The 9,438-nt window shown below is 50.2% G+C and overlaps 1 protein-coding gene across 1 annotated transcript; it reads left to right on the top strand.

The window, feature by feature from the left end:
• Positions 1–338: 338 nt before the first annotated feature.
• PRKAB2 (protein kinase AMP-activated non-catalytic subunit beta 2) lies at positions 339–9,174 on the top strand. The gene is made up of 7 exons (XM_035102109.2): positions 339–809; positions 960–1,126; positions 4,368–4,461; positions 5,056–5,176; positions 5,262–5,395; positions 5,670–5,738; positions 6,743–9,174. Exons 1-7 carry the CDS (start codon positions 645–647, stop codon positions 6,818–6,820), a joined length of 828 nt encoding a protein of 275 aa, XP_034958000.1. The 5' UTR covers positions 339–644; the 3' UTR covers positions 6,821–9,174.
• Positions 9,175–9,438: the final 264 nt, after the last annotated feature.

Genomic DNA, 9,438 nt, shown 5'->3' with positions numbered 1-9,438 from the left:
TTGCAGATGACACCAAATGGGGAGGGGTGGCTAATACCCCAGAGGACAGGATCACACTTCAAAATGACCTTAATAGATTAGACAACTGGGCCCAAAGCAAACAAGATGAATTTCAACAAGGAGAAATCCCCCTTCTTCGCAGGTTCTCCCTAAATCTGGGGGTGGGGCACCCGTCCCCCAGTTTTCTCCCCGGTGGGGGAAGCGCGATTCCGACGCCAGACGCAGCGGCGCAATGAGGACCAGCGCCTTGAGGGGCTTCCTACGGCTGGCACAGCTTTCCGGGCCCATCCTGGCCGGCACAGCCCTCCTTCCCCCCGGGGTGCGCGGGTGGAAGGCGAGGCGGGCCTCCTCGGGAGGAGAAAGCGGCCCGCCAGAGGCTCCCTCCCTCCCGTTCGGCATCGTCGCAGTGCGCATGCGCTTCTTGGGCGCCACCATTTTGACGGGCGGCCCCGCCGGGCCGGGGAGAGGGCGCCAGGGGCCGGCCCTTCCTCGCTCGCTCGCGCCGGAGGCGGAGGCCGGAGAGGAGGCCAAGTAGCCCGGCCCGGAGCGAGGCGAGGCGAGGCGTCCCTTGCCGAAGGGCAGCGGCAGTAGCAGCTGCCTCCTCCTCCTCCTCCTCCTCCCGGGGCCCCCTTCGCCCCCCGGCCATGGGGAACACGGCGAGCGAGCGCGGGTCCGGAGAGCGTCCGGGGGGCAAGGCGCCCCGCTCGGAGGGGTCCGGGGTGGCTGCGCCGGCCAAGGAGCCCCCTCCCCACAAGATCATGGTGGGCAGCAGCGACGACCCCGCCCTCTTCAACGCCCCCGGCGCCAAGGTAGCCCCTCCCAACGGACACGGACCCGCTTCGGGGTGGGGTGGGGGCCGAGGGGGCGACTAGAGGGGGGACCCCGCCCGCCCGCCCTAGTCTCCCTCCGGGGTCTCTGTCCGGGGTCAGACTCGGGCAACTCTTGCTTCCCTCCTGCAGCTTCCCGGGGATAAAGGCTTCGTGTCTTGGCACCATGACCTGGACGAGTCCCTCAAGCCAGCCCAGCAGGCTCGCCCCACCGTCATACGCTGGACGGAGGGAGGGAAGGAAGTCTTCATCTCGGGATCTTTCAACAGCTGGAGCGCCAAGATCCCTCTCATTAAAAGGTGCGGAAGGAGTTGGCTGAACTGCTGCTCTGCGTGTGTCTCGGGGAGGAGAGCTTGTCCTCTCCCCACCCCAACCGACACAGAGCAAAGCCCGGCCTAAGGAGCAATGGGGGTCTGGGCATGAAAGGTCTCCGTGACAGGTTTCATACATCCATGCGCCTCATGGGGTTGGTATGGCTTGATGGCTCAGCCTTGGGAGCCGCCTCTGTTGCAAAGCATTGTGCTCTGTCTGCTGCAATGGATGCTCTGAAGGCCCCGTGTCCTACATGGCACATTGCAAAGGTTTGAAATGCTTCACATAAAATGTATCATTAATCCTGGCAGGGTAGGGCGGTAACATCTTGGTTTTGTAAAGGAAACAATGACGATTGAGGAGAAGATGTAGTCAGATGTAGCCTCCCCAGGAACACTTCAAGCCTAGTTCAACATGCACTTTTTAAAAAAAAAACTGGAAAAGCTGATTTTTTAAACAATGGAACAGAGATCTACACCACCTCCTTAGCTTATAAATTCTGCTTTTAACTTATACTGGGCATAGACTGAGCTTGAACTGAAGACAAAGTCTATATTTTGTTTAGGAGCCAATTCGCCCACTATCTAGGCTAGGGGTCCCCAAACTTTTTAAATGGGGCTGGTTCACTGTCCCTCAGACACTGTCAGGGGCCGGACTATAATTTGAAAAAAATATGAATGAATTCCCATGCACACTGCACATATTTTATTTGTAGTGCACAAAAAACAGGAAAAACAATACAATATTTGAAATGAAGAACGATTTTAATCAACACAAACTTCTAAGTATTTCAATGGGAAGTATGGGCCTACTTTTGGCTAATGAGATGGCCAATATCGCCAATGCTCATCCCTACAACCCAGCCTACACATGGATCTCCCTCACCCCCATGGCCCAGTCTACATGCAGGCCTTCCATGCCCCCATCCCCACGACCCACCCTATACATGTTTCTGCCAGCACACATCCATCCCCACAACCCAGCTTATACACGTCTCCTTAACCCCCTTCCCCACAACCCAGCCTATGCATGTGCTTCCCTAACCCAGATCCCCATGACCCAGCCCGCACCCGTGTCCTTAAGCCCCATCCTCAGGGCCCAAGTTGCCTGTCTCTCTCTCAAACCCCCACCCTGTCCTTGCACGCCTGTCCTCCAACCCCAAATCCCCACACACCAGCCTGCCTGCGCATCTCCCTACCCCTGATCCCCACGGTGTGGCCTGCCCTCATGTCACCCATCCCCACAACTCCTGACTCACTGTGGGGGCAGCTCCTCTGGTGCATCACAAACTCACAGCATTGCAGGCGCACCGTGCCAGATCGGGGCTGGCACCAGGCCCGGGAGGGGGGGCGGGGGGCGAGGCAGGTACCCTGGGAAGCAGCAGCGAGGGCACAGTGCACTGCAGTGCCAGCAAGGCCCTCACGCCGGGCCCGTCCTTGCTCACTTCGTCCTGAAAGGGATGCGGTGCCAACGCGGGCCTGCTTCCTTTGCTTCATGATTCTCTCACAGTGTTCCTGGGCAGTGTTTTGAAAACTTTGTCAGCATTTGGGGGGGAAACGCAAACCAGGAGAAAGCCTTTCTCCCCTCCTTCCTCGCTTCTCAGGTGCCTCAGAGACACTGATCCCCCTTCAAGGCTGCCCTCTTGGCCTCTTTACCCCACAGTGGGTGGCGGCTGAGGCGGGCAGGCAGGGGCGGGGAGGCGGCCCAGGCTGCCCAAGCGACGCGTGAGGAGGCCGCAAGCGGGAGACGGGGTCTGGAGCGCACGGGGCGTCTCCTCCGCAATCTCCTCCTGACCCTGGTGGCCCGGATGTGCCTCGTGGGCCTTAGGGGCGCCTGATCTAGGCATTGTGGGCTTGGTAAAACATACAACTTTAGTCCTTTCCAAACTTGAGTGCAATTTCTGTGTCTGGTCGAGGTTTACTACAACCACTCAAGGCTTCCCTGCTAGATTTGAGCTGCCAGCTAAAACTCTTTACTTTCTAGATTTCCTCTCATGGGCATTCAGCTCCTAAACTGAAAGCTGCTAAAAAGGATTACCCTTGTGAGATTTAGGTTCTGGCCTGCAACATGCTGTGCTGTGCTTCTGTTTCAGCTTCAAGTGATGATTAATAAAATGCTAATTTGTGCGTGGAACTAACCTTTTCTCCCAGGTGCTTAAGTTTAACTTCTTTTACTCAGATCCATTTACTGCGACTGAGACGCTTCCTCAGCTGTCACAGGTTGTAAGAGCACAAAGATAATTGCAGGACAGGCTGTTCTCCTTTAAGCCTCCCTCCCCACCAGTACCCAAAAGGGAAGGCAAAAGATTGGGGGTGTCATTTCTAATAAATTCCAGACCTTACATTATTTTTGAAATTTTATTGAAGTCTATTTCATACAATATCATACAGAGAACAAGACTCGAGAGAAAGCTGGCACACATTGGAGGTCCCTTGAACTTGACGGGTAAAGTGGGCAAAGGGATGAACCGCTGTGCCAACTGCTCACCTTAAAAACCACCCTGAAAGAATGAGGACATAAGGTTTATCTAAAGCATCATTAAGACACTAAAGACCAAGGGGTTGCTTTGAAATAGGAGTTTAAAAAGTTTTAATGTGGCACTGGAAAACTATCAAGAAGGCACCATGTGAGCTTCTCTGGAAAGGCTGTTCCCAACGGGCTCCATCATTGAGTAGGCCATCTCCTTTGTGGCCGTCTCCTCCCTTCACTTGACAGTAGGATATACAATTGGGCCCCCAAAGGGGATCTTAAGATTGAAGGAGCCCTGTGTGGTGGGATCTTCCAGGTAACCCAGTCTCATGGCAGTATTGCTGTGGCATTTGTGAATACATGACAATTGCAGTTTTAGTACTTTGCTGTTCTTTTCAGGGCTCCCTGTAAATTCTGGCACAATGTAGCTCACTTAATACTTTGAATAGTTTGATTAGTTTACAAGCTAATTGAAGCAGTGTTTTCTAAGTTGTCAGTTTGTTTTTTTGCAAGCTTTTGGGGGCATCTAAAATTTTAATCCCCCATTTTTGAAAGTAAATGCGTAACGTGTTTTATATTGACTATTTTTATTTCTGTTGTGTTTTTTAAAAAAATTATGTATGCCACCTGGAGCTTTATGGTTATGGGGCAGCATAGAACCATGGTTGATACATGAGTGGGCAGATGGTGCTGTGAGTGGATGGATGAGGCTCTAAGCTGCTGCCTCTCACTGTGGATGATCACTTCCTCTCCTTTCAGCCACAATGACTTTGTCGCTATTCTGGACCTTCCTGAAGGGGAGCACCAGTACAAGTTCTTTGTGGATGGCCAGTGGGTTCATGATGCCTCCGAGGTAATTCCTTTTCTTCCATGTGTCTGCCTCATATCGCTGAGAGGTCCTTCTACATTCTCAGGTGGGCTGGGCTTGACCTTGTTGCCTGCCCTGCCAGCTTATTTCTCTGAGTCAGGGTCACAGGCTGCAGGCTACTTTCCTGGGAGGTTCAGTGCACTCTGTAGCTTCTGGTAGCTAGACGAGGCAAGCAGGAATCGCCAGGGCTTCTGTGTCATTGGAATGACAAGGCCCCTGGCTTTCCTTCCAGCTTGGCTGGATTATTTGACTGCTTCTATGATGTCTTCTCTTTTTCTCTTTTTCAGGTTAGAATCCCTGGCTTCTGAATTTATGTACTGCTCCCCTAGTACATATTCTGACTAGCTTTTCGATGTAGTTTTAATTGAATAGTGAGACCTTGTGTTCTGCATTGCTTATATGTTACATCTACCACTACTGAGGATTTTTAAGTCTTCCTTTTTTGTAGCTGTGTTTAACCTCCTCTACACAGTTCTCCTTGCTTCACCTGGGATGTGACTTTGTTCTCTGCATATATATGTTGGGAAGGTTGGGGATTTGACCTGCAGCTGTGGCCTGTACCTCTGTCTTGTTTTTCAGCCAGTGGTCACCAGTCAGATGGGGACAATTAACAATCTGATTCATGTCAGGAAGTCTGACTTCGAAGTGTTTGATGCTTTAAAGGTGGACTCCCTAGAAAGCTCAGAGACTTCCTGTCGAGGTGACTTTCTTGTGCTGTTGGTGTCAACATCCAAAATGATGGTGTTTCCTGGTTTCCTTTCTCACACTATCTTTATTTTTAATAGACCTTTCCGGCTCCCCTCCTGGAATATATGGCCAAGAAATGTATGTTTATCGACCTGAGGAGCGTTTCAAGTCTCCACCCATTCTTCCTCCCCATCTCCTCCAAGTCATCCTAAACAAGGATACTAACATTTCGGTCAGTACCAATCCGAAGGCAGTATACAGCAAGACCTTTATAGTGGATGAATGAGTCCCAAAGGGCTCTATTGTGGGAGGTGCAGCCTTACTCTAAAGTGAGTTGTGGTTCCCAGAGTGTCTGGAGCAAAACAGGTCACATCTACCTGCTATGGGGTGTGCCCACGTTGATTGGCCTCATGTGGCTAAAATGTAAGGTACCGTACATGTAAGCACCCAGTGACAGAATTGGAAAGGGCTGCATAGGTGAAAAGTGACATTTCCTTCTGTTTCAGTGTGACCCAGCCCTCTTGCCTGAGCCAAACCATGTGATGCTGAACCATCTCTATGCCCTGTCAATTAAGGTAAGGCCAGGACCAGGCAGCCTGCAGTGCTTCTTCCTCCTCCTTGGAACTTGAGGGCAATGGACTGAATGTTCTGTCTCTTCTCTCTCATTCCTGCCATGTACAGCACCATCTTGCTAATTGCTCTCCCACCTTTACCTCCTTGCCCAGTCGCGGGTTTGAACAGTTTAGAATTCAGTGGAAGATTTAAAAAAAAGCAGTCTTGGGGAGAAGCTGAAATGAGAGACTAAACCACTGAGCCTCTTGGGCCTGCCAATCAGAGGGTCGATGGTTTGAATCCGTGTGACGGGGTGAGCTCCTGTTGCTCTGTCCCAGTTTCTGCCAACCTAGCAGTTTGAAAGCACACCAGTGCAAGTAGATAAATAGGTACCACTGCGACGGGAAGGTAAACAGCATTTCCATGCGCTCTGGTTTCCGTCACAGTGTTCCATTGCGCCAGAAGCAGTTTAATCGTGCTGGCCACATGACCCGGAAAGCTGTCTGTGGACAAGCTCCCTTGGCCTGAAAAGGGAGATGAGTGCCACACCCCCTAGTCCCCTTCGGCTGGACTTGACCGTGCAGGGGTCCTTTACCTTTGCCTGAAATGGAAAGTCTGAGGCTGCCTATATCATATCCCACTTTCTTCCAGCTCTTCTCAAGGAGGATGGGAGCAGCCCATTTTACACTTTGAGTCTGCAAGTATTTTACTTTGGAAGAAAATTAAGGATGGGGAAAGAGGAAGGGTGAGAGTGTGTCAAAACCCTCTAAGCACAAACTTTCTGCTCTAATATCTTCATTCTCTTAACCCCTGCTCAGAACTTCTTCCACCTTCCTCTGTAAGCAGTTAGTGAGGAGTCGCCAATATCTGGTGCTCTCCAGATGTTTGGGACTACAGTTCCCATCATCCCTGATGATTGTCCATATTAGCTGGAGCTGATGGGAGTTGCAGTCCAAAACATGGAGTGGAGATCACCATGGCATGGTATTCTAGAACCTGTTAATCCTCCTCTCTCCTCTCCTCCCAGGATAGTGTCATGGTGCTCAGTGCGACCCATCGCTACAAGAAGAAATATGTCACTACTCTCCTCTACAAGCCCATCTGAGTTGGGTCTGTCCTTGTCTCCATGGGAGCCCAGGCTGCTGCTTTGTCTGCGCACATCGGAAGAGAAGCAGAGACAAGAGCAGGTGTCGGCTTCTGGGCTCTTTATCAGAGGCTACTGCTCTGCGTGAGATCAGTCTCTCTTGGCTTTGCAGGCTGATCAAGAGCTTTCTTTCTTGATGGCTGTTTGTGACATACAAGTTGTAGCACAAGGATATTACCAAATTTGGGGGGTGCATGACCTTCTATAGACTTCTCAACCATGGGGGTGAAATGGCTTCCTCCTGGGGAATGTGAAGAAGCTTCGAGGCGTCCTTTCTTGCTAACCTATCCTGGACAGCCTTTTGTAATCCCCCAAGAGTTTTCTAGGAGTAGAACAGTGTCAAGGTAGAGATCGGCTGCTCCTTATTTTACCTGGCCCTGGGAGAATTATACATTTCCTGCTCCCTTCATGTTATAGTCATTGTTGCCAAGGCATGCTACAATGGGGTGACCGGGACCCAGAGGATAGGTCTGTCTAGCACATGGTTACAAATCATGAAGACTAGACAGAACCTCCACACTTACAAGGAGTGAGCTACTGAATCTCCGTTCCCATCAAGTGCTGCCTGTTGGTTTCCCGACAGCATCTTGTTGACCATGGTAGGAGGAAGTGTGTTGGACTACACAGACCTCTGGTCTAATGGGGCAGGGCAGTTCTACTGCTGCAGGCCTTTCGCGGCCACACCCAATATTGCGGAGTTGCTTCAGTATGGCACCATCTTAAACCATAAGGTGTGTGTCCTTTCCTGTGGAATCACACTGTTCTGGAGCAGTATTTTCAGTGTTGGACACTCCTGTGAAGGGCCCTTGAGTCGCTCCTCTTCGGAATGTTTTTATTATCTAAGAAAAGAATCGGCTGTGGTCTGCAGACATATGCAAACAAATATTGTGCAGCAGGAAGTAGCTGCAGTGTGGAAGGTAATTGACGCTGGAAATGTGGAGCTGCCTTGCAGTCTCACACCAAAGGTCCATTTTGCCCAGCCAGCTGGAAGCTAATAAAGAGAGCAGGTTTATGAAGACTTTCCTCTCTTCTTTATCCCCAGAATCAAAGGCATATCACATCTAAATGTTGAGGCTGTTTTAAGATGTCATGAGTAATATTTAATATTCACATTCATTGGAATTGGCTTTTCCTGCCTATTTTTAGCCCTTAGCTGCTGGGGAGAGCCTGGCTACTGCCTTCACGCTATACTTGTTTTGGGCAGACCATCCAAATCGGAACTTGGGGTGACCTGTAGTTAGCCAACTCCCTTTCCCTAACACATTAGCTTTGGGGGCATTTTGACGTAAAATTTTGTGTGTTTTAAAAATGAATTTTATATGGGCATAGGAAAAAGTCCTGAGATACCTGACATTTCTCTGGTGGCTAGCACATCTCTTAGGATATTGAGAATCACAGTTTTGACTTACTGTTGTCTTAAACATTTTCTAACCTTCAAAACAGTGGATATTTGGGGGTGGGGAAATGAGAGAATTAGATGGTTTAAGAAATATTTTTACCCAGTGCTGTTCTAGGCACATATAAGCAAGTAGCCTAAGTCATTAGTCACTTGGACCATGCTGTCGGCTTAGATTAGGCATCCCCAAACTTCGGCCCTCCAGATGTTTTGGACTACAATTCCCATCTTCCCCAACCACTGGTCCTGTTAGCTAGGGAACATGGGAGTTGTAGGCCAAAACATCTGGAGGGCCGCAGTTTGGGGATGCCTGGCTTAGATTGTGATGTGGAGAGAAGTGCAGGAATGCAGGAAGAGAACAGAAGAGTTGAGGTGAACTAAGAAGTGGGCTGGGGCTGGTAGCAGCCAGGGAAGGGGCAGGGCTAAAGTGGCAGAGGCTGGGGGGGGCATAAATAGAAAAGGGTCTCTGTACGGCTCTCACATGGCACATGGTTTCCATACTGGCAGGTCACCTGGCAGAGAGGAGTTTAATATTCAGCCTGATCCTTTTCCTCCTAATAAATCTGGCAGGAGGTCCTGGCTGAGCATGAGGAGCCACAGGGAGCACCTGCACAGGATACTGTCCCTTTTAATGTATTACAGATATTTGCAATATAGAATGGGTTCCTGTGGACGATGCTCTTCCAAGTGTTCCTGGTGATGGCAGCTTGTATGGGGTAAGAGGAGCCACTTTTCCCTTTACCCTGAAAAAGTGTCATCACAAATACTTTGGAGGATCATCCCAGAATCTACGTTGACCCCTCTCCCATCAGGAGCATAGTCCAGTTTTAATTTATTGTGTACAGAAACTGAAGAATTTTTTTTCATTGAAATGTAACTTTAATCAAAATGTATGCAAGTTATTAAATGAAAAACAGGCTTGGTGCTGAGTCTCTTGTGGTTCTTATTAGCCTGGACTTTTTTGCGGGGAGGTGTGTGTGTCTCATGTTTGCTCCTGTGGTGGAAAAGTGACTAGAAGCAAGCAAAGTCATGGCTTCCTAGATTTATGGCCTTTATAGGGATTGTGGGGATGGCCAAAGGGGGGCAGGGATGGAGCCCCAGAGATCTGGAGACATTGACTCTCCAGCTGTGTGTATGCAGCCCCAGCAAACCCGCTTATGTGCATCAGTGAAGTGGGTCCAAA

This window comes from Zootoca vivipara, chromosome 7 (assembly GCF_963506605.1).
Source record: "Zootoca vivipara chromosome 7, rZooViv1.1, whole genome shotgun sequence".
NCBI classification, from domain to species: domain Eukaryota; kingdom Metazoa; phylum Chordata; class Lepidosauria; order Squamata; family Lacertidae; genus Zootoca; species Zootoca vivipara.
This window is presented reverse-complemented; position numbering and strand designations above follow the sequence as displayed.